At 40.2% G+C, this 25,903-nt stretch overlaps 1 protein-coding gene and 1 pseudogene across 1 annotated transcript; one reads left to right on the forward strand and one right to left on the reverse strand.

Annotated features, from left to right (window-relative positions):
* Window positions 1-211: 211 nt before the first annotated feature.
* On the reverse strand, window positions 212-3,092 carry LOC102717652 (annotated as a pseudogene).
* A 14,711-nt stretch (window positions 3,093-17,803) lies between these two features.
* Window positions 17,804-23,314, forward strand: LOC102710337 (cingulin-like). The gene is made up of 8 exons (XM_040528066.1): window positions 17,804-18,384; window positions 18,491-18,679; window positions 18,790-18,909; window positions 19,058-19,113; window positions 19,392-19,530; window positions 19,911-21,956; window positions 22,516-22,613; window positions 22,714-23,314. The coding sequence occupies exons 1-8, from the start codon at window positions 18,310-18,312 to the stop codon at window positions 22,910-22,912; spliced, it is 2,922 nt and encodes a 973-aa protein (XP_040384000.1). The 5' UTR covers window positions 17,804-18,309; the 3' UTR covers window positions 22,913-23,314.
* Window positions 23,315-25,903: the final 2,589 nt, after the last annotated feature.

Genomic DNA, 25,903 nt, shown 5'->3' on the forward strand with positions numbered 1-25,903 from the left:
CGTCATTCTTAGCTACTTCTCGGCGTAGAGATTTTTCCTTTTCTCTTTACTGCTAAAAAGAGAGAGAAAAGATTAACATGGCAATGGCACGTGCATACTGAAATTGGATTAATATTGGCAGATTTTGCTTGTAATTAGCTATGCCATTAGTGATTTAGTGTGATAGTTTCTGGTTGGGTAAAAGATTACATTTTCAAATTTTGTTCTTGTTTCTTGCTTCCCCGTAACATTAGCAGACACTATACAAAATTACAGAACTTCGCCACATTTCTCTGACTCAAAAATCTCATCTTTACTACTACTATTCTCTCTATCATCGGTAAACAACAGTAAAATCTTTGCATCTCACAGTATCACTGTGACTTGCATAATTGTACCTTACCACACTAAAAGAAAAATGACAGAACTTGGTTCCATTTCTCTGACTCAAAATCTCATCTTTGTATTATCCTCTCCTATCATCAGTAAACAACACCACAAAATTTGCATCTCGTAGTACCACTGGTCACTTATACATAATTTACACATCCATATGAGCAAGTTTACGATCTTCAAGTAGATAACAAGAGGTATCAAAATTTTAGTGTAAAATTCGGTAGCTCTTGGTATCTCCTGGTAACTTCTTAAGAACCGTAAAATTGCTCTATCCATATATCTCAACCACCTTTGCAGCAGGCAGCAGCTATTGGAGTAAAACAAGCTAGTATACAACACACAATCACAGTTGATGAAAGCTGGATCAATGGATCATCTGGTTCATGACTTGTGCACTGCTGAATAGCCATGCGTGTGCTCACCGTGCATCGGAGCAGTAACATACAGCACAACAGTTGAGCCCAGCAGTATGACCAGCAGGGCGGTGAAGTTCACGAGCATTGCTTCCGAGCTGTACCTGCCGAGCCCTCCGGCCTGAAGGAAGGTCAGCTTCTCCAGAAAACCCAGCTCCGCTGCGAGCAGCGCCAGTATGTAGACGAGAAGGCCGGAGCGGACATGCCATGGGAGCGTGGCGCGTCGAAGGGTCGGTGAAGCGCCGGGGAAGAAGAAGGTGATGAAGCCGAACACCCACTGGATTAGCGAAATGCGGTTAGGATGATCAGCTTTCAGGTAACCCTGAATATAGGCAAAGTGTTATACAAAAAGAATAACAATCGGACCATGAACAATCTCATAACAGTGGATTTTAAGAAAAACAGTGTTTACTTTTGTTCCTGCAGGTGATTTCATCTTGCCAGTTCTCATGGTAACACGTTCATCAAATCATCACCAAGACAACAATTCACAGCACACGGTATATGTAATATAGAAAGGGGCTGACATATACCTTGAGGACCTTAGTACTACACTAGGGAATGCTAAGGGACGAAATTAATTTCAAGAATACTGGATCCTATTTTCTTTAGTTCTCATAGTATGCTACATGCTCCTAAATTCCTCATGGGGTTGTGCCCTAAATGATGTCAAAATGCAACATGTTCTTGCTTTGATGCTTCAACAATCCTACAATCCTACAAACACTTTTCCTTTACAGACAAATGCAAACTAGCAGATTAGATGACTTTTTCTTTACCGCTGTCATCACAGGGGCCAGGCTACTACCAAGTGGCAATTTTAAATGTTGCAAGTAGCTTGCTTTTCTATGGACACAACAAATAGATTTTAGAAGATATAAAACAGTTCCAGTTTCCAAGCCTGTACAAAATCGGAAAGATAAAATGCTTTCGTTACCTGTACACCATACAAACAGATAGTTCCGAGTCCAACCCATGAATGCAAGCTATAGAGGTTAGCAATTCCACTTTCATTGTGAAACTTGAAAGCAGCATATATTCCAACTGAACCCAGAAAAAAAGTGCAATAGAATGAAGAAGCAAATGAACCATCTTGTTTGTGTCATGACCCCATGGCAATATTTTGTACCCCATTATGGCTGCAAACAGATCACAATTGATTGGTGAGAACATGGCAAAATGATAGCCCAGTGACAATTGTTCAAGTCTCATCATCATGGCAAAAGTGCAAAACCATCACCTCGATCTTTTCGATTATGCTTATACTTATAAGCTAAAATTTAAATTTTCAACCTTAAATTTGAAGTTAATTTCGAGGTTTTTTTCAACCGAGGTTTACTTTCCTGCATTAGCTTGTAGGTCGGTAAGAATACATATATAAAAGTTTTATTTATAAATTATTTTTCGTTTCGAAATATGCCGTTTGACTTTTTTCATGAAAACCCAAACAATCACCCAAACGAGAAAAGATATGAGTACTTTTCTCCTGACCTTCACTTCCTAGGATGATGAATCCGATCAGCATAAGCACAGGATGAACCTGCGTAGAAGGGATCAAACAACCATTTATTTTAACAGATGCCACCTGCAAAGATACTGAGCACAATCCCCTGTATTGAACAAGAAGGAAATCTAACCATTTAACGACCAAACTTCGAAAATAATTAGCCTTATAAATTATAATGTACTTGTGTTCCAGTCAGTATGCTCAAATTTTAAAGAGATTAACTCCCAAAATGACTTCAGCACAAATCCTTACAGAAAAAAAACTGAAGTTTTAGATGCAGGCAATCTTTCCATAATGCTAAATATGAGCACTGATTAACAACAAAACTAACCAACCAGTTTCCCATCAAACCAGACCCAAGATGGACATTTGCATTTCTTCAGGAACTACACATACACATCAAAAATCTATAATGCTAGAAACAATAGTGCAAACAGCAATCCATAAAGGCCTCTGGTACAGAGTCAGACACATAGGCATTGCCATGTTCATTCTTGGAGACAACAATACAAGGCAGCTCAAGATCCAGCCTCAGCCTAACCAGAATGCGGTGGGCAAAGCCCCAAAAAGGAGGATCGGATTCTTACGTTGAAGATGAGGCCTTTGTTGGTGGGGGAGCTGAGCGCGAGGCCGCCGCGGAAGTGCGCGCACCACAGAAGCACCATCCCCGCCGCGGCGGCCGCGAGCGCGCGCGCCGCCTTTTCCGGCGCCGGAATGGCCATCGATCCTCTCCTCCGGCGACGCCGCGGGCGGCGGAGCCGAGATGGGAATGGAATGGAAGGAATCCTTCTCCAGTTCGTCGCAACGTCAAACTTTGACCGCTCACGTGGAGAAGAAAGACTGCGAGGGCGGGTTGGGCCCATCAATTTGGGCCTTACCAACCCTATTCCCGCAAGTTGGGCCGGTTCCGGCCCATCCAGAAAAAACATTGGTTTCGGTGTCCCTGGGCCCACCCTACCCTGGCCCATGACCGCTTGCCAGGCCCACCAGAGCGACGCGATCAAAACGTGGGCCTTGTCCGGGAAGAAAATTAGGCCCAAATAGTTATATGGGCCTGGACAAAATCCAACACCCGCCACCAGTTGGGCCGTAAGCTAATATGGGCCTTTACAGCCCAGCCGAAGAAACAAAGAAAAGAAAAAAAGCAAAAAGGCTCCGGTAGTTCGGTGTCACTGACAGGTGGTCCCGCTCTCCTCCGTCTCCGACCACCCCCTCCGGCGACGGCGGCGGCGGCGGCCCATCCGCTGGCCGGATCAAGCTCACCGCGCCGCTTCCCCGAACTCCTCGAGCCATCGATCGTTTTTGTCCTCCTCCTGGATCTGGCGCCGCATGCATGCCCTCTCGCTGGCGGCATCGATCCGACGAAACCTGACGGCAGACGCCAGCGGCGCCGACGCGACGTCCAACCGGCATTGAATGGGGGCAGCGGCAGGGTCGGTCGATCCGTCCGTCGTCCAGCTGCATCTGCACCCGATCTTTTTTGGATGAACGATAGCAACGAGTGTGCATCACTGTATGGGTTGTCTTGTTCAGTTTTGGTACTATATTTCTCTTCAGACTCAAATGGCCCATTTTGGTCGCACCAAGATCGGGACAAGGAAGAACAGGTGATGTGGATAGGATGTTTGATGGTTCAGAGTTTCAGATGTTTCTGCAGAAAAAAAGAAAAAAAAAATGTGAATGTGTGATCTTGAGGATTCAGTTAGTTAGGCCATCCATCAAGGCTGATACAGTTTCAGTCCAAGAAGATCTCACATACCATTTCAGCTGTGCTGTGCCATAATCGATCAAATGCTTAAGACGAGAGAAAGATCTTGGATTCTTGGCCTTCTTGGAAGAACTGTACGTGCCAAGGCAATATTGCCTGCTCTTTTTCTCTCTTGTCATGGGTTCTAAGCTCAGTCTAATGCACAGAAGCCTGACCTCTCTCTTTATTAGCACCATGAACTATACTATACACTTCCAGAGGAAAACTGTGCACTATACATTGTGACTTTGTTGTGGGTGGTTCTACATTTCTATTCATACACAGTTTCTACTTTGATCACTTGCATTGAAAGCTATGCATATGAGCTTATGAAGCATTGCTTTATTCAGCACTTAACTTCATTCTGCAGATCTCCTTTTTATTAACCTTCTTGAGCTTACTTATTAACCTTTTAAGCCTGTCAAGAGGAGTTCCAGGTGCAGAAAATTTCTGCTCATCAGACTTCACCAACCAACTCACCTTTCCAACTGGAAGCATTGAAAACAGAACAATGGTTTCACCAATGGCAGCTTACTCCCCTACAGTTTTTCATTCTGCATTATTCTCTGACAGGATGAGCTGAAAAGTGAAAACCATGATAGTTAAACAAGTGCAGGTCACGCAGTACATCTGCATATCAGCATAGAAGTCCTCAACCTCCCTCTTTTTCTTTCTGCTTGGAACCATGCAAAGCTCCAACAGCAAGCTTCTCATGGATGCATGGCATGACAGCATGAGTGTTTTCCTACCTTGAAGGCAAGCTAGCTAACAGCTCTGTGTAAAGTAGAATATTTATATATATTAAAAAATGCCCTGCCAATTAATTTTGTTCTTTTTGTTGTTTTTTCAGAGCTAGCACAAGTGCACAACCAGAGCAATGCAGGCCAGGCCGGTGGTTCATACTTTGATACTTGCTACCAGCTTAATTAGCTTTGGCTAACCCTGATTTTAACATCTCACTGGTCAGTTATAGGTGCCACGTTATATTATCACAAAGTACATTCATGGCACTTTCCAACAAGAGGGAAAATTCAGAAAAAAAGTGTGTAGGAAGATAAAGGAGAGAAACCACCCTATCAAAGTATCACTGACCAACCAAATGCTGCTAGATCTCTGTATGAGATCATCAGCAATGAAAGCAACAATAACATGTCACCTTCTGAGGCCAAATAGAAAAAGAAGATGAAAGAAAGAAAGGGGACCAATTAATGTGTTTCACTGTCAGCTTTTGTGAAAGAACTGTGTGGGGAATCATGTACCTGCTTTACCTGAAAGAGATCATTATGCAGCGATAGGACAACCAATCTGTGCATAATAGTCTTCAGAGATTAAAAAAAGATCAGTTTTGATTGACAGTAATTACTGTTCCATTACTACAAACCCACAGCAGGACCATTGTGATCCTAAATCCTGATGATCTGTAGAGCAATTCATCTGGCCATTTGGATCCTGATAATGTGTAGAACAACAGTTACACAAAAATTTAGACTGAAAGCAATACTATTTGCATAAAAAATGCCAAAAGAAAATCAGTTATACAGAAATCCGATCACTAATGTGCTCGAATCCTAGCAGCAGGAGGGGTTGGATGGTCCTGACCCTGACAGGCAACCTCTGGGACAGTGTCTCTGCATCCTACTCCTCCGGACTCCTTCCGAACAAAATAATTTTACCGAATTTTCACAAGAAACAACTCATTTTTTCGAATTTTTCACAAATTCCTTCGAACCGCTTAGGCACTAAGGCCAGGCTCAAGAGTTACGCCAAATCTAACACAAATATTACCGATACATTCATTTAGATCGAAACCAAATATAAATACGGCTCCATCTATTCTATATTATAAAATTTTATGGATTTATCTAAATTTATCTATGTATCAATATGTATGTTTTTATACGTGTCGAGATTCATTAATATGCATATGAATCTAGTCAGCGTCAGGAAATCTTATAACGTGAAACGGAGGAAATATTTTACTAGTAGTCTAAATAGATCCATAAATTGTACACAGATGCAGCTTAGGGCAGTGGGAAGTGGGCACAGTTTAGTAAACTAAACCTGAAGTTGACTAGGTAATAAGTAAATTGAGAGTGCCGGCACGCCCGTGCAGGACGCATCATCGAGTCGAGGCATCCAGCTGCGTTGCGTTGAAATCGATCGCACTAGTGCACGCAGCTGGGGCGCGTTGAATGATCACGGGGTAGACTAGCTCGCTCGGTGCGATGCGATCTCTCCCCTCTTCTACACGGGCTGGCTTGTGGCGTGGCGATATTGCATTGCATGGGCAAGAGACGCAAGAAATCATGGCGCCGCTAGCTCCGTGCAGCTCGCATAGATTGCACCACATGGAGTTTTCCATGCACAGTCAATGCGCGCATCCGGGACGATCATCGTGCTGGTTTTCATAATATCGATAATCGTGTTTTGTATCAAAACCACCGTGATACGTCATATATGTTATTCATGATTTTTTTTTATTTTTCAACTTTTAATTCTCACGATATTTACCAAACCAAACCATAGCTCATCGCTATTGTGCCCTAATGGTATCACCAATTATCATAATATTGCAAAACCTGCTATGTTAATACGTGTTGGCTACGGACGAAAATGATAGGAAAGAATAAAAAAGTGTCTAAACCATTTTTTGCTTTATTGAAAAAGAAATCTAGATGGTAGAGTCGGAGATAATAAAGATATCAGTTTTATCAGAACATTTAAAAATATTGAAAATAGAATTGCTAAAATAAAGCCTCAGACAACAATGTATCACAAGACAAACAAGGGATAGTAATGTCTATGTGATAAATTAATGTCACAGACATATAGTATTAAGAATAAATCTATTATATGATAAAGCTCGGTTATATCATTACTATCAAGCAACTCGTTTTCTTCCTGGTATGCCACCACCGTTAGTCAACCATTAGTCAAACTCCGTTGAGGATGAGAAAATATCCATTTTGCCCCTAGGGTATCATGTGTACTCATGGGTTTCATTCATCTCTAATTTTCGTGTTGACATCAAATAGAATCGCTTTTTTATCGATCAAGATCATTTCATCAAACATGTGCAAAATCTCAATTTTATTGTAGGGTTGCTTAATCTATTGGCTGAGCTGGAATGAGCATCCTATTTGGTCACTGATTTTTCTGCTGGTTCATTTACTCTCTTTTTTTCTGGTTTGTTTAAGTTGATTTATTTGAACTCAAGGACATGGTTTACTGTCGATTTCCAGTGCCGTTTTGCTGTGCTGAGTGTTGAGTGCTCTGACTGACGAACACCGAATGAAACTTGTACCGGAGCTGGGACATGGAGGAGAACTAGCTAGTCCTAATACTGCACAAATTACAGTAGTAAAACTGAATGCAGCATGCTGCCTTTTTCTTCCGACCGTATTATGCAAACGGCCAAAAAGGCACCATTATATATTATATATGTCTCATGTCACATCAAATATTTAGACGTTTATTATAAATAGTAAACGTATACTGTTAATAAAACCCATCCATAATCTTGGACTAATTCACGAGACGATGAGCCTAATTAATCCATAATTAGCATATATGATGCTACAGTAAACATGCTCTAATTATGAATTAATTAGGCTTAAAAAATTCGTCTCACGGATTATCACTCATTTATGAAATTAGTTTTTTTATTAGTTTATATTTAATACTTCAAATTAGTTTAGCCTCATCTAAACAATCCATAGTTCCATCTTGTACTAGGATACTAGGATGAACGATGCAAGGCAGCACCTCGCCTAGAGACCAACACATTCGATTACCTCGATCAAATATAATCCTACTAGCCCAAATTAATAAATCTTATCAAGATCTTACGATTTTAAAAACCAGCCGATGAGAATCTATGGGTGGAAATATGAAAAAAAATTCTCTCTGTAACCGTAAATTCTTAGAATCTATAGATAATTTATGGAAGTCGAAGATTCTATAAAAAAACTCGGTCCGTTAGAATCTACTTACTCTGTAAAAAAAAACCCTCAAACCTATGGAAGGATGTGGCATCTTGTGCAATAAATTTGGATAAAACAGTGGTACATAAACTAACTTACAAACTTAAGGGAACATTGCAAGAATGTCATTATAATTTTACTAAATTAAAGATATGTTATCCTGACCCACGTATTATTGACTCATGCGTGTTTCACATATAAATTAGATACCAATAATACTTCTTCAACTTTACAAAATTACGATGACATGCTTGCTATCAGCTTCAATCTAAACCAACAGCAGTCATGTGTTATGTGTACTAGTAGCAGTGAAGACTAATAGTAGGTTTAGCTGTGCTCGGGCCAGCAAGGAAGGAAGGAATTCAGGTTACCTGAACCTGCAGTCGCTGCAGCTAAAAGCCAGCGGCCACATGGCCATGCCACAAGCAGGGTCCTACTCCTCCCTCCTTTGCACTGCAATGTACAGCTGATCACTCTCTTTTCAGAGAAGCTGAGGAGTAGTACTGAGAGGTTAATTAATGGCTAGAGGTGTGATCAGCTTAATTGGCATGCAGAGCTGGAGCCATTAAATTTGCTGAACAACTCAGCCAGTGTGTCGTCGTTTCAATGCGTCGCCAGTTAACGATGTCTAATTCGGTTGAGTCCTCTGTCCAAATTAAAGTGTAAGTATGTTCATAAGTGTATTAGTGTAGAACTGTATGTGTGCTAGTATTTTGTAAGGAGTACAACAGTTTCATTCAGAGGCATACCTTTTTTTTTGCTTCTAAACAATATTATTTTTGCAAAAAAAATTGATGTATGAATTTTGTATTGTTGTTTTAAATCCATTTCCAACTTTATAATAATTTGTTCATTCATTTATAACCTTAAATAATGATTAAAAATTATTTTTTTTAAAAAAAGCATGACCAAGACTTGCATGGTTTTATGCCTCCATTGGAAATCAAACACAATATTTTGAACATCCTATAAAATTTTATTTGTTCCCAAGGAACTCTTGGTATGAATAACTTCCAAAGGTTTTGCCAATATATATCAACAATGGATTATTCTAATTTGATCATTCTTCACTTCAACAGACCACTTCTTAATTAGCTTCTCATGACACCAGCAAATTAAAGTATCAAGTCTTTTGCACTGTATGGCACTGATCATGCAGGCATAACATAAGATGCCCTACAGAGGGGCCTACAAAAGCAACAATATAAAAGGATGGATCAGCAAACTCCACCATCATAGACAAAAACAAACCCTAACAATCTGTCTCCAACATCCATTTCCCAGTCCTGATGCTATTTTGTACGCACACATTTTCCATATCCCATACCTACACCTACCCTTTCAACGGCACATATGCATCATAAATTGTCAAATGGGAGGAAATTGATTTCTTGTAGCTGAGACATCCTTTTCTCAATACAATCATTAAATACTAGAACACGTTATAAAATCACATAAAAATGAAAAGAAAAAAAAGATAGTATTAAAAAATGGTGGGTCCCACATCCTGTCTGTTGGAAAAGTGACCGTTGTTGGGCTGGCAAGAACTACCTTCTGCTCTGCTCCGAAGTACGGCACACCATACAATGATTCCAAAAATCTAAACCCACTTCTTTGACTTTACTTCTTTTTTTTTGTCCTTTTTTTTGGTTGTGAAAATATGAGTCATGTGCACTGAGGAAAGGTCTAGGATTTGCTAATCTTTTTGTACTTGCATTGTTGTGATTATTATGATACTTTGTTAGAGTACATTCACAAAAAAAGGACAATTTTTTCTAAGGAGGAAACATGGATGAAGCAAAGGGTAGCAAAGTCTCTAAAGACAAAAGTGGAGCAGAACAATGATCTTTATTAAGAAGTGTGCATCACCCAATAACAGTAATAAAGCTATGGATCCAATGAACTAAAGCTATGGAGTACACAGTGGCTGTGGAGAAGACAAGGCAATGTGTGTGATGCTCCCTAGATGTCATACATACACTAATGAATGAGTTTAGGGCATGGTAATGTTAAAAGCCTTGGTAAGATAGCAGATTAAACATAATACTAATATCATTCTATTCACACATTTAATTACTTTCCATCTCTACCCTACAAATTTAATGTGCCAGCACTTTGTAAAGTTTTATAACTTCCAAATTTTGGTAGGACATCAAACCAAACTAATCAAATAGTTAATTTCCTCCGTTTATAAATTTCATTATTCATGTATTATCATTTTGAAATGAATTTCAGTGTTCATTTCAAAATTCAAGAATTACAAGATATGTGTTTACTTTAAAATTTCCATGAAATCCATTTATAACACGTATACAGGAATTGATCTGTATTTATGTTGATCTATCCCATGCATGCATGTCAGCGACTATCATTGATGAGTTTGTACTCCATTCCATTAATTTGCGGTTAGATCAACACCTCTGTACGTGATGACCGTACTGACTAAACTACGAGTATGTGGTACACTATACGTACGGTTAATTAAAAAAATAATGCGGTACGATATTTGGAAAGTGTGAAATGCCGTATGAATAATTATACCTAGTAACTGTAGGCTCTAGGTTTTTGATAGGTATTACATCCATTATATCGTTTCGTCTTATTAGAAAAATATTATGATCGGTACTTTATTGTTGTTTTTATTGTTGTTAGATAAAAACATGAATAATATTGTATATGTAACTATTTTTAATAAATATTTTAAATAAAATAAATAGATAAAAGTTAGAGAAATTTATAAATACAGTTATATTTGAGCCGACGGAATATTATTAAATTGGATGATGGACAAAAACAGTGGTAGTTCAATCCTCGATCGGTGTGTCGGGATGCCTTGATTCTTCATCAAGTAACCAAGACCACTGTGCATTTTTTTATAGGATCAATTCTGTTATTGTTAAGAGCAAGGCTAATAATATAGCCAACAAACCGATTATAAAATTTTTTATAGTCTTTTTATAGCCCACTCATATAATGATTAGCCCTTTATCTTTAATACATGATCCACATGTCTCTCTCACACATGGTGTCTTGGTTCTTATGCCTGAGCTGGCTATAAGCTTCTCTCTCCTCCTTTCTCTCTTCCACATCAGCATTTAGCTGGCTTATAGCCAGCTATTATACTTGCTCTAAGTGCACTATTCTTGCATTCTGCTCCTTTCGAGTAAAAAAATAAGAATCAAATTCTAGTATCTGGATAAGTACTACGGAGTATATCTAAATTTATCCCTAAAGAATATTTTTTTCTAGAACAAAGAGAGTAAGCTAGACATGCCAACTTGTACAAACCGAAGTTTCGCGTAGTTCATTTCAATTTGTCAAGTAATTATTTGATTATCTAATTGATGTATCTCCTTTTGTTGGGTTGGTGTGGTTTAAGGTTGTCCTCTCATCATTCTTTCTTAAGTACGCATTGGAGTAAACACCGGATTATCCATTATAGAAAATTTGATTACCCAACTTATATTTATGTAAGATTTAGATTGTTTCAAAATATTTATGCACTAATTTGTTATGTAACCACGAAAACAATGATACGAATCAATCTTTTCGCTCTAATTACGTGCTCCTGCCATTCCAAATGAGTGTATACCCTTCATCTAATAATCAAGAATCAATTTCTAAGGACAAATCTACATAACTGGACATGTCCAAGTTCCCCTGAAATTGTTTTCTTTTTTCATGTACTGAGGGAGTAAATATTTGTGGTCATGTACATAAAACGGCAAAAGAACTACACATATACAAACTCAAAGTTTAGGTGCACTCTGAATCTAATTAACCAATCCCAATAGATTCACACTGTATCTTTTCACTTCTGCTTACTCTTATAAACCATAATTTAAATTTTTAACTTTAAATTCAAAATTGATTTTAAGAATTTTTACCGAAGTTTATTTTCCTGTATTGGCTTTTAGATCGTTAAGAATATATACATAAAAATTTTATTTATAAATTATTTTTTATGCTTGACTTTTTTTCATGAAAACTAGAATAATCACCCCCTCAATTCGCTGCCAATTTAACGCTTCGGCAAACGAAATGCAGGTACGAGAAACCATTGCCTCTTAATTTAGTCTGTATTATATACTCGTGTCAGACTCTGGAGCAACAAAACCAGAGAGGTTAACGTCTAAACCGACAGAGAAACCAGTGTCGGCCGAGGCATCATGAGCAGAGGATCCAATATCCAACCCATCCATCCACCCATGTACTGAAGCTGGACCCTTGCTTTTAAAAAAGCGTCCCAGCTGCTAAATTTAATTAACTAAAAGCATTTTGCTCTTGCTAATCAGCAGGACCATCCATTGCATCCATACATATCCAATTATCCATTTGCAGTACACCGGCCAGCATCTACGTCACCACATGTTCTCTTAATTTTAAGGTTTTTCATCTGAGTTTATTTTACCTTTTTTACTTTTAGATCGCTAAAAACATTGTATAAAAAATCTGACCTATACATTACTATTTAATTATCAATAAACCGATTCAATTATTCTTAATACCAGCCATAAGATGAGGATGTTAGCTGAATGCAGCCTGCATGCATGCATGTAGATGTGTAGTGTGACTGGTACGGTGGTTACCTTAGTTAGGGTGCACGTGACTGTGAGATTACTGGGCTAAATGTGGGGTTTTAGGACCAGCAGATGCCGTCGCTTTTCCACCGCAGCGTACCGTGCGAACAGCTAATTAATCGATCTGTGTACCACCTTGGCTCAGACGCAATGTAATAATAATAACTGTTTTGTTTTCGGATCGATGCTGCTGCAGCAGCACAGCGATCTTGACCAGACCAGCGGTGAAACTTTTGGAATTTTACCCTCCGAGACCGAGATAGATTATCATTTGATTGTTCAATGCTCTTCTCTCTATCTTATTTATAGGTTTTTTTTATTGTTTTTCACGCACACTTTAAAAACCGCTAAATAATTTTTTTAAAATAAAATGTTTCTATAAAGAAGTTATTTATCTTATATTTCTATAGTATTTTTTAAATTTATGGTACTTAATTTTATTATTTATACAGTACTTCCTCCGTTTCACAGACTTTCTAGTCTTGCCTAGATTCATATTAATGCTAATGAATTTAGAAATATATAAATTATATATGTTTATTAATTAATGAATTTAGACAAGGCTAGAATATAAATTAAAGATAGCAATAGCTAACGAAAAATCGGAGTACTTAATGACAATCAGATGCTGCAGCACCGTTATAGCACTAGCTAGACGCAATGGAGCCAGGAATTTTACGCTACCACGGAATAGGTAATCATAGCTAGACTAGACCGGAAAAAATGGTTTTCGTAAGCAGTCGGTAGTTTACCATTGCTTCATGTTTGGTTAGTTTCATTTCTACAATTTTTTTCTGGTTAATTAATTTATACTCCGGGTGATAGTAGTAAAAGAGCTATAGGGTCAACTAGTCCGGTTGATTAAACCGTCGTTGATGTTTAATATTGATGAAATTGTGTTAACGATTTGTTCCTGTATGGTAAAATCACCTAAGTAGTCTGTTGATAAAAATATTGTTTTATACATCGGCACGGTCTCTAAATAAAACATTGACGCACTGATTTCTACTATTAAAATACATTTATAAGACACCCTTAGAATTTTGCTATACCTCCATCCCAGGATATAAGGGTTTCTGACTACTCCCTACTCACTTATAACTTTTAACCATTCATCTTATTCAAAAATTTAGTGCAAATATAAAAACTTATAAGTAATAATTAAACTACCTTTAATAATAAAGAAAATAATAAATAAAATAAATAATATTTTCAAAATTTTTGAGTAAGACGAGTGGTTAAACATTACAAACAAAAAGTCAAAACCCTTACCGTGTGACGGAGGGAGTATAAAGCAATTTACAACATGTGCAACAGTGTTTTACCAGAAGGAACATAAGTATGCAACCAGTATTTTTCCCAATGGAAAACATTAATCAACGGTGATGATAAATGCAGCTATTTTATTGACCCTAGCTTAATTAAATCAAGAAAGTGCTGGGCCCACTTACGAGTCAGAGACACATATTTATTTTTTTTAAAAAAAATACTAACTCTCTAGATGCTACAGGATTTCCCAGTCGAGTCGTGCCTATTGGTCTTTCCCTTTCACAATTATTATTATTATTTATCTTGTCACGCTAACCAAAATCGGATTAGGTCCCATACATATGGTTGGTTTGCCTAGCCCAAATCAATCAATCGCTTTGAGTTGGTTTCAGTACTGCTCCATCTCACAATAAGTAAATGATTAAGCAACCTTTCAGAAAGAAAAAAAATGTTTAGGTTATATATGCATCTCCAAACAGCTGGCATTAACCAAATTCTTGTACTGCTTAAACCTACAAACAATGTACTACTATCCTAAAAAAAAAATACTCCTATCAAGACACAAATCTACAGTGATGATTTTTATATGTTTATGTGACTGTGTACACACCTAGTAGAATATCACTTGTTTGTGGATGAAGCAAGTACAGAGTGACTGTGTGTTGTATAGTAGTCAAAGGTGAGTAGTTAATTAGTTTGCCTAATTAAGCTAAGTGTACATGAAGAAAGCAAACAGGCCAGCCACCGACAGTTCCACAGTAACTAGATATCATGGTTTTTTTTTATATCAGAAAATACAGAGGGCCCATAATCTTAGATCAGGGAAAGGATTGTTGAATTTTTCTCAGAGCTAAGCTCAAAAGTCAGAATAAAGTGATGGCTCTTATAAAAGAAGGGGAAAAAAGGAAAATAAAACAGAGCACAAAAAGACAATACACAATAGATGGTTGGAGATGAGCTTGCATGATGATGCACCATTTGATCACCGACTAAATAGAAAACAAGTACTAGCACATAGACATTATTACTCAATGTATGTATATGTTTTTTTTAGGGAGAAGCACTCCTTTTATTAATCAGTTATTACACATTATGCTGCAACAACTATCTGCCCTTTTAGTTTCTGCTAGATGGTATAAAATATTTAAAATCTACCAGTACACTGGCAATATGTTTGTTTTGGGTTCTAGCAATACGTACATTAACAATAAGTTACTTTACTTCATGTAGAGCATGTCCGTGCACAACTCTTTTTTATGTCTAAATTAAATGTTCAATTGATTTTATAGTTTATTTTATAACATTTTGCTTTCTGATAGCTAGGAACTTATATATAATTTTTTATTTACAAGCTATTTTTTTATTCAGATGCTACAATGGTCCGTGCCATCGTGAAGGTCTCCGAAACAATGGCCGACGGAGCATGGTTATTTGCACAATTAGTGTGATTTCTTGTATCGAAAATCATGGCTCACGGTTTTCACCGCTGACTGACGTATCGTCGATTTTGGAAACCCTGAATAATACCTACCTGTTGGCTGTTGGGATGGAGGCACAGCACGCTCCATGTGCATGTGTAATTTCCCTTTTCGGCTACCGTGCTGTTAGCCGTGTTAGTCGGAAGCGGATCATCGCATCCGTTTGATTCGGGGACGGACGAAGAAACCGGCCGAGGTTAGGGTGGTTTGGCCGCTCGGATCGCGTGGTGAGAAGGGGATCGATGGGTGGATTGGATTGGATTGGATCGAGCAGCAGCAGCAGCAACCTCCACATGCTTCGCCACGCTGGGCTGCCGCGCGGGGCCCACCTGTCAGCGACCCTTTCCCCGGCCGGAAGATGCCCGCCCCGCGTGCATGCGGCTGGTCGAGGTGAGGTCAGCTCGGACCCGATGGCTGCGGCGTGTGGAGGACAAAACAAAGCAGCACAGCTAGGCGCACCTGAGAACCTACCCCCTCATCTCATCCCATCCATTGCCATCGTCGTCTCTCACCCGATTTATGTTTATATTATAAATTAAGATGTAAAATTTTAATCTTAAATTAGAAGTTAATTTTAGGAGAATTTTACTGAATTTTATTTTTTGGCTTTTAGATCGTTAGGAACATGTATATATGATTCTTATTTATAAATTATTTTTTGTTTATAAATATATCGTCTGATTTTTGCCGTGAAACACCAGACATTCACCTCTTATATTGCTCTTGACGAGTTGTCTTGGTGTTCTGCTCTGTCTGCTTCCCATGGCTGCTGCTGGATCATGGGTGGATGGAATGCTGGTGGATCCATGCCCTCCAGGCTTTAACTTGGAGCATGCACAGTTGGGGATGGTCACTGGTGTTATGTGTGGGGATTTGTCTATGCAAAATAATTAATACCAACTTGTTCGTTGATATTTCTCGTATGTGGTTGGGCCGCAATTAAATGTAAAGCTGTATTTTTTCCTGGTTATTCTCATATTTTTTCTGTCTGTTGTACACATGTTTTTCGAAGCACTACACCATTACACGATGTAATTTTTGCAAATTCTATATGGAACTTCACCATCTTACATGTCTAAATATATTTTAAACTTTATAGCAACTAATTCTATCGTTTGCACCATTATATAACTATCATAAAAATTATATAATCTTAGACATTTTTAACTTTGTAGCAACTAATGCTATCGTTTGCACCATTATATAACTATCATAAAAATTATATAATCTTTTATCTTGTATTTTTAACCGGAAAAGAACACGGCCGTAGTCTGTTTGTTATCTTTGGTTACCTGAGTGATTAGTTCAGGAAACAACAGTCCGGTTAATTAATGTATACGTGCTAGCAATCGACCGTGTGGGCATCACCAAAAAGAGAATAATGAGATGTTGTATTGCATGGTAATTGGTGTAGTTTTCTTGAATTGTCATTTAACGTATACAAAATGTTTATCTTGAGTTTTGATATATTAACGTGTCATTTAGTTCTAAACCAGACATATAAATAGCATTAAAAGATTATGTTTTAAACTTGACCTTTTCGATCTTATCAACTTACTCCTCTATCAAAAAAGATGACAAATACGGTTATCCCTGCTAGAGCTACAGTACACTCTAATAATGACATCATATGGTAAAACCTCAAGATAGGCCTTACGTTACACTTCCCTATTAATACCCCCATTGAATTTCTTTCCTCCCTCACAACAAAACTACAGTAATCTCCAACCCATTTTCAACATATTCCCAGTTCTTCCACCCAAATCCTATAAAACTGCAACCACCAAACCCCCACTAATCTATCTCAATGACAGCAAGATCACACCATTGCAATTTCACATCAACAATGACAACACCATGGGTAAGAAGACGTTTGAGTAGCTCAAAAGATTCATCTCGTGGTTTCCAGACGAGTTGTAAAATTCGTTTTTTCATTCATATTCGAAAACTTTTTTTAATATCTGATCAAACATTTGACGTGACTGTTTTTATAAAAAAATTTTGACAACTAAACAATGCCTGACTCTTGCAAGAGGAGAGGCAGCTTAGGTCTCAAGCAAGTAAATACACACCAGCGCACATGTCCATGAATCCATGGATCCAAAGTTCCAAACACACCACCCAACAGCATCAGAGTATCAGAGCAACCGTTGCCGTCTGACGAGACGACCGCTGCCTCCTGCCGCCGCTGAAGCTGTGATACCCACGCAACGGCTGCAGTTGGTAGCAGTGAGCAGAGTAGTACTAGCAGTAGCAGTAGCAGGCTCGATTTCTGAAGGAAAAAAGATTGATTTTTTTTTTCTCTTCAGTTCCCCCAGACCCCCATCGATCGCCATCTCTCCAATCACACTCTCCAGCTCTAATTGCCAGAAGAATTGACCACCATTTTATAGCATCGGAGCCTTCTCTTTCTTGCTCATCTTCTTCACCCCCCCCTCTCTCTCTCTGGCCCCTAAACCCCCCAAATAACAGAGGGAGAGGGAGAGCAAAAGCAGAGGTGAATGGGAGAGAAAGTGCAGCTGAGCTGAGGCTGAGCTCTCTTTGTTTCTCTCACTAGATCTGTGTGTGTGCTTTGCCTTTGCACAAAGGTGGCTGCTTGGCTTGCCTTGCCTGCTTGCTTGCCGAGTTGCCGTTGCTGGCTGTGTCAGACTCAGCTCACACCCACTCTCACATCAGTTTGCCCAGCGCGTCTCTACGCTTGCTCTGCCTCTGCCTCCATGTGGTGGTCGTCTTCCTCCTCGAGCTGTAGCTAGCTGCGGCATCGCACCGCAATGCCACGCTGCCGCCGCGGGGGGCGTCGCGCGAGGCATTGCAATGCGGCCGCCGGTGGAGGAGGCGTGAGTGGAGCCTACTAGACCGGCGAGCGAGCTGTGCGCGCGCGTGTGTGTGTGTGAGAGAGAAGTGTGTTTCTTTTTTTCTTGCTGGAGTGATTTGTCGGTCTCGGTCTCGCCGCCGACATGTTCAAGTCGGCGCGGTGGCGCGGCGGCGGGAAGGCGAAGGCCGTGTTCAAGCTGCACTTCCACGCCACGCAGGCACGGCTCTGACTGAGCGTCCCCAATTGCTCCGCGATGGCCAAGAATTTCGTTGGTTTTTTATTTTTTTTGATGATGTGAGGTGTGCTGTTCTTGATTCATTCAGGTGCCGGAGACGGGATGGGAGGCGATGATGGTGGTGGTGACGCCGCGGGACTTGGGGCGGCCGACGGCGCGGACGGAGAGCGCGGAGGTGGCCGACGGTGCGTGCCAGTGGGCCGCCCCGGTGTTCGAGGCCGCCAAGCTTCCCTCCTCCGGCAAGGAGAAGATCTACCAGTTCCTCGTCTACGAGACGGTGCGCCACCGCCCACCGACACGCCATTACTCATGCGCGCCTCGTGCTCGATCATTTGACTCACCCCCGTCTCCCGTCCCAATGCCGTCGTCGTCGTGCCGGCGATGCAGGGTTCGAGCCAGGCGGCGCTTCTCGGGGAGGCGACGGTGAACCTGGCCGAGTACGCGGAGGCGTTCAAGCCGTGGGTGGTGACGCTGCCGCTCAAGGGCAGCCCCGGCGCGCAGCTGCACGTGAGCACCACCCCATCTCTCTTCTCCTCCTCTCTCCACCGCCCTTAAAAAAGATCGGCGTTTTTTCCTGTGACCTGTGACGGCGACGCGCTCGCGCGCGGCGGTGGTTCTTGGGGTTGATGTCGCTTGCTGCTGTTACATGTGACAGGTGACCATCCAGCGGGTGGTGGGTGGCGGCGGCGGTGGGTGCGGCGACGACGCGAGGTGGGTGTTGCCGTGTTGGGGGTGGTGGTTGTTACTCTAGACATCTCTGCTGCTGCTGCTGCTGCGTTGTGGTTTCAGCTTTAAGGATCATCTCATCTCAATCTCGCCAAGATTTAGCCATCGCCTTGCTGCTGCATTGTGGTTTGAGCTTGGAGGATTGCGTGAGCTCAACCCAAGATTTAGGCATTGGTGCTCTGCATTGTGGCTGTCTGCTTGGGGTGAGGTGTCGATTTGGTGGTGGTGACTGATTGTTCTTGCTCTTTGGGTGGTGGTGGCAGTGAGAACGGCGGCGACGTGTCGCCGGTGGTGGCGAGGACACCGCCGCGGAAGACGCTGCAGAGCCAGCTGAGCCGTTGCGAGGACGAGGAAGCCGAGAAGTCGAGGGCGGCGGCGGCGGATGCCATGAGCCCTATGCAAGTAAGGATTGGGGGAGTTCTTGAGAGCTTTTCCTTTTCAGTGCATCATCATTGCGTTGCTTTGTTTCATTTTGTGATGGATAAAAAAGAGAGCTTTTGGCATACAAAGAAGATTGCAAAAGAAAAAAGGTAGGAAAGGGAACCTGCATTTATGTGATTGATCATTGGGTTAGTCGTCATTGCTGTGTGACATTTTTCTGTTTGAGATCAGAATTTTTCACGCTGAACTATTTGAGATCAGAATTTCTCTTGCTGAACTTGAAGCATATTGTTTGCTTCATTTTTTTGCTTGGGAAGGGTGAGATTTTGGAATTGAACAATGCATGTAGGATCTGATCTTCCTCTCTGTTTCCATGATATATTTGGTGCTCCCTTTTGTAGGACGGATTGGTGATAAATAAACCTCCAGGGATGAGGTTTACATCAAGAAGAAACATGCGCGCGCCTGCTGATCCAATTAGTCACCTTCACAATTCCAACAGCTTCGATGCCATCTCGATGTCGGGTTCAGATGGGAGCTCTGGGAGATTTACCCCCAAAAATAATGCTAGTATGCACAGTACATTTCTTCAGGAGGGCACCAATGCACTCTCACCCCTGAGGAACACATTGACCAGCTCCGGTGACTGGTCGGGAAGCTCAGCTCCTGATGCTAGCACTGATGGATCAACCAGCAATTCGGGTGAAGCAGGGATAAGGGAGGCAGAGGATGATGTGGAGAAGCTAAGAAGTGAGATAGCCACTCTGACGCGGAAATTGGATGTCTCGGATATGGAGTTGCAAACACTGAGAAAGCAAATTGTGAAGGAGAGTAGGCGAGGGCAAGATCTTTCCAAGGAAGTGGGTAGCTTGAGGGAGGAGAGGGATGCTCTCAGAAGAGAATGTGAAGGGCTCAGAGGGACAAAGAAAACGATCCATGATGCGAACGGATCTGGTAAAAGACTCTCGAATGCGGAAGATCCATGGTCACAGATTGAAGAGCTAAAGCAAGAACTGGGGCATGAGAAGAATCTAAATGTAGATTTGCATGTACAATTGCAGAAAATGCAGGAATCCAATTCTGAGCTGCTTTTGGCTGTGAAGGATCTTGATGAGATGCTGGAGCAAAAGAACAGAGAGATATCACTTTTGCATGAAGAAACAGTAGAGGATCCCCAGGAGGCTGAATATGAGCTTGCATTGTCAAATGTGCATAATGCTGGACACAAAATAGACATATCTGAAACAAGTTCGGTTCAAGAGAAAGAAGATGAGTTGATGCTGGATGCATTGGTGAAGACGACTGATGGTGTTGCTACGTCTGAACTTCAAAATAAAATTGTTGAGCTGAGCAATGAAATTGAGCTGTACAAGAAGGACCGTGAAGATCTTGAGATGCAGATGGAGCAACTTGCACTTGACTATGAGATTCTGAAGCAAGAGAACCATGACATCTCTTCTAGGCTGGAGCAAACACAGTTGAGGGAGCAGCTAAGGATGCAGTATGAGTGTTCAGCTCATTTGTCCATAATAAGTGATCTTGAAGCCAATGTGGATAGCCTGGAGAATGAGCTCCAAGAACAGTCTAAAAGATTAGAAGCTGATATAGCAGAGGTAATGCGTGCAAAGGTTGAACAAGAGCAAAGGGCCATAAAGGCTGAGGAGTCCCTGAGAAAGGCAAGATGGAACAATGCCACTACTGCTGAACGACTTCAGGAGGAATTCAAGATGTTGTCTTCACAAGTTTCCTCTGCTTTCAGTGCAAATGAACAGTTGCTCGTGCAAGCAAGAAAAGAGGCTGCAGAGCTACAGTTACAAAAGGGCCAGCTGGAAGAATTGCTACAGAAGGCACAAGAAGAGCTCGGATCAGCCCAAGAACAACACCGAGTGAAGGTTCAACAGTTACTGACCTTAGTGGATTTCAAGTCAAAGGAGACAGACAGGCTTGTGATGGAGCTTAAAAGCAAGAGTGAGGAGTTCCAGAACCAGAAGAGAGGTGATGAAGCAAAGTTAAGCGCTCTATCAGAAGAAATAGACCGACTCAAAGCCAAGATTGAGAATCTGTCAATTGAACGAGACAATCTCTTCGAAAATAATGAGCAGAAAGACAAGGAATTAACCGCAAATGGTGAGAAGGACACGCTCTTGCAGGACAGAGCCTCTGAGATAGCTTCGCTCAACAAAGAGCTTGCATTGATCAAGGACCAAGTGCAGACATATTTAGAGGAGATAAACACTTTAAAAGGTTCAAAGAATGAAAAGGAGGAGACAATCGAGAAGCTGCAGTCAGAGATTAGATCGTCGAAATTCCAGTATGAAAATTTGAAGATTTTACTGTCCACAAACGAGTCTGAGAAACACAACCTTGCTTCCCAAGTACTGAAGCTGCGAAGAGCCCTTGAAACCAGGGAGGACGTGAAACAAAATAGTGTCAAACCAGATTTGGAGGTAAACCTTGCAAAAACAAACATTTCTATATCACAAATAGTTCTCTATCTCTCTTTTTTAAGTTTCTCTATTGAAATTCCTTTATGCATTTCTCCAGCATATCTATAAAGAAATCAAGACAACTGAATTGCTCCAAACACAACTAACAGAAAACTCGATATAAAAAGTGATAATATTATTCCCTAAGACCACACAATTGAACTAGTAGGTGTAACTTCCCTTTCGTATTAAAGTCAGCGTGCTGAGCATGCTCTTAAAAACTCATGTAGTTGTGAGCTATGACCACAGATAAGTACGCCTGTTTTCTATGAGGATTTTTTTCCACGTCATTTACATCCTTTTGCACATGGGGAGACAATTTTGGTTCCATTCACCGTTCTGTTGTACAGATCCCTTCTGATAGGAACGGGATATCTTTATGAATAGAGGTCCCCGCTAACAAGGATGTGATGTTCATGTTATACATTGTTTAGCTGCTTGTCCTTTACAAGGAATTCTTAGATTGTAATCATACGCTTTGGTACCTAAAAAGTTACACAATATGTCGTGTTTTTTTCAGGACAACTACCATGCTAATTCGAAGCGCATCAAGCATGAGAATGGAACCACCGGTCACAGACAAAATGCAAATGGTGACTGCAATGGGCATGGCATGAGGTTATAATCTGCACTCATTGCACAATTTGCCTTTCTAATTGAGTGCTTTATGGCCTCATTGCTGACAGACTTTTCTGCTGCAAATGATTCATCAATGTAGGGATGCTGCAGCTCATGCCGATGCTGATCAGCCAATGAAGGAGCTGGAAGTCCTGAAAGAGAGGAACATGGCACTGGAGGAAGAGCTGAAAGAACTGCACGGTCGGTACTCGGAGATAAGCCTGAAGTTCGCGGAGGTCGAAGGCGAGAGGCAGCAGCTGGTGATGACGGTGCGCTCCCTGAAGAACTCCCTGAGGTGATCCTCTTCCTCCTCACACACGTTGTAGCTACAATGGATTAGATGGATACCCGGAGGGTTTTGTATAGGCAGGAAACTGGACGAGTTGTATGAAAATGAGAACAGTATCCAGGTGCTTGCAGAGGCCAGGTATACCCAGGTTAGGCAAGGGTATGGTCAGTCACAATACACAGCATTGTAGATCTCCCCCCACAATAATATTTCTTTCTTTCTTTCTTCCTCCTCTTCCATTGGTGTGTGTAACTGTAACATGAATTAGCTTCATCTAGAGTGTGTTGTCTTGTATAATTCCTGATGCTTGGCTTATGTTGTGAAGAAAGAAAAAGTGAGAAGGAAAAAATGGTGTGACAGTTCCATACATTATATCTTTGGAGGAAAAAATAAGGGTAAAAAAATGTCCATATCTGTTGCATTTTCCGGTTGGTGATTGTTTCTTGTTCCCGCAGAGTTACTGATTATTGGCAGGATTTTTGCCACATATTATCCACTTCTTTGTAATGATACATAGAATATCTTGAGGAATAAACTTAACAAATAGTTTAGAACAAGTGATCTAAGCAATGCAAACAGAAGTTACTTGAGAAAACATATTTTTACACATGTGGAGCGAGTAATTTGTGGCAATAACCCAACGAAGTAAGGGCGTGTTTAGTTAAAAAAAATTAGAGTGTTACGTCGGACATTTGATCAGATGTCGGAAGGGGTTTTCGGACATGAATGTAAAAATGAATTTCATAGGTTGTCTGAAAACCGCAAGACGAATCTTTTGAGCCTAATTAATCTGCTATTAGCACATATGGGTTACTGACCGCTTATAACTAATCATAGACTAATTAGGCTCAAAAGATTCATCTCCCGAATTTTCTCTAACTGTGTAATTAATTCTTTTACTATGTTTAATGCTCCATTTAGATGTCTAAATATTCGATTTGATATTTTTGAAAAAAAAATTAGGAACTAAACGGACACTTACCGAAAAGAGCTTGGCCTACTGGGTGGTTGGTGCCAAAGCTTTGCACGGTTAAAACACCAGAATATTTTCCCAGTTCGTGCAGGAATTAATAGCAATATTCTATGAGATCTCTGCAGTCAGAAGGTACGTTGTACTGGGCCGTTCATAGCGTCTAAAGCCGTAGCGTACAAATGAATGAAGATCAATTAAGCGATCAGATTGGCCCAAAGCCCAGCTAAGGCCTCGTTTAGTTTCTAATTTTTTTTTTCCAATATCACCATATCAAATTTTTGGATATTTAAATGGAACATTAAATATAGATAAAACAAAAAAACTAATTACACAGTTATGGCAGAAATCTTGAGACTAATCTTTTAAGCCTAATTAGTTCATGATTAGTCATAAGTGCTATATTAACCAACATGTGCTAATGATGGCTTAATTAGGCTCAAAAAATTCGTCTCGCGGTTTCTAGCTGAGCTGTGAAATTCGTTTTTTATTTGTGTCTAAAAACTTCTTTCGATATCGAGTCAAACGTCCGATGTAACCTATCTCTAAAAATTTTTGAGAACTAAACTGCGCCTAAGTTTGCACCAATCCACGTGACCATACTCCCTTCGTTTTCATTTACTCCCTCAGGTCTTAAATTCTTGTCACTGGACACTGAGATTTTGATGTTTTGACCTTCTGTTTTCTAAGAAAAAATTAAAAAGACTATTAGGATGTTTTTGGTCAAAGTAAGAACAGTGGCGGTCAACAGCCATGATACACATTTCCTAAAACATTTTTATGTCACATTTCTTGATATTACACTTCCCATTTTATGGCTCCTTTAGAACGGATGAATTTTAGAGAAAATTTGAATTATTGATTCCTAAAAAATAATTCTTATATGGTTCTTTGGAACAAGGGAAGACTATCAAGTCCCTTTCAAATTCTTCAGGGTTAGCTCAAATAATATGAATTTTGGACGATTTTCAAACGTGACTTTAAATCTGTTGGAAAAATTATTATAATATCAATGTTTCTCTTTTGATTCCTGCGTTTTTCATACGTTCCATCCAAATTGTCATTCATGTGTTTTTCCATCCACAGAATTTCAGACAACAAGATACTCGAATCATACGCTTTTTCTCAATTCTCATGTTTTAGAAATCCTGCGTTGGACAAAGACCTTACACTTAAACAATCCATGATAAATATGAATTCTAGGTTTCGACACTCAGATCTGCGGACGAGAATATTTGCTGAGAGTTTCTCTCAACAGCAAACTCCATCGTTACATGTACTTTGGTAATTAACAGATTTGTTATATCGATACGGGTGCCGTGAGTGTGCACTCCTATCTTTTCAATTTTATTTTCAATTGATTTTTTCACCAAAGTCTATTTTTCTCTCTTGGTTTTTAAATTGCTATAAGTACATATATCAAAAGTTATATTTATAAATTATTTTTTATTTATACATATACCGATTAGTTTTTTTCCGCCAAACCATCACCCCCCCTTGATTAACACCTAAAACAAAAAATGGATAGAGTACAAAATACCATTGAAAACGGTTTTACTTATTTCCTTTCTACTGTACCCAGCACTAGAATTTGATGACGGGGTTGGCTGCTGCCATGCCAATTGTGCCGTGCCGTTTCGGACATGACAACAGCTTTCCTGGTCCCTGTCCGAACGTTGGACGGAAACAGCAGATGTACTAGCAAATAAATTCGGGCAGATGAGGTTATTAAATAGGGCTCATCAATCCTCTGGCTAATCTGTTTGGTCTTGAATGGCACTCTGAATGCTTTACAGAAAAGAACAGTACTCTCCCAAATAAACGCAATGGGTTTGGACAGAATCGGAGTACTGATATAACTTAGCTGGAGAGTGTTATTTTGATACGATGGACGTCATATTTTGATTTCCGAAAGAAATAAGCTAGAAAAATATTTGTAAACGAAAAATATTTTATGAATAAAAATTTTATATACATATTCCTATTGATTTAAAAGCCAAAGCTAAAATAAAATGTGATAAAAGACGAGGT

Source organism: Oryza brachyantha, chromosome 10 (assembly GCF_000231095.2).
Source record: "Oryza brachyantha chromosome 10, ObraRS2, whole genome shotgun sequence".
Taxonomy (NCBI): domain Eukaryota; kingdom Viridiplantae; phylum Streptophyta; class Magnoliopsida; order Poales; family Poaceae; genus Oryza; species Oryza brachyantha.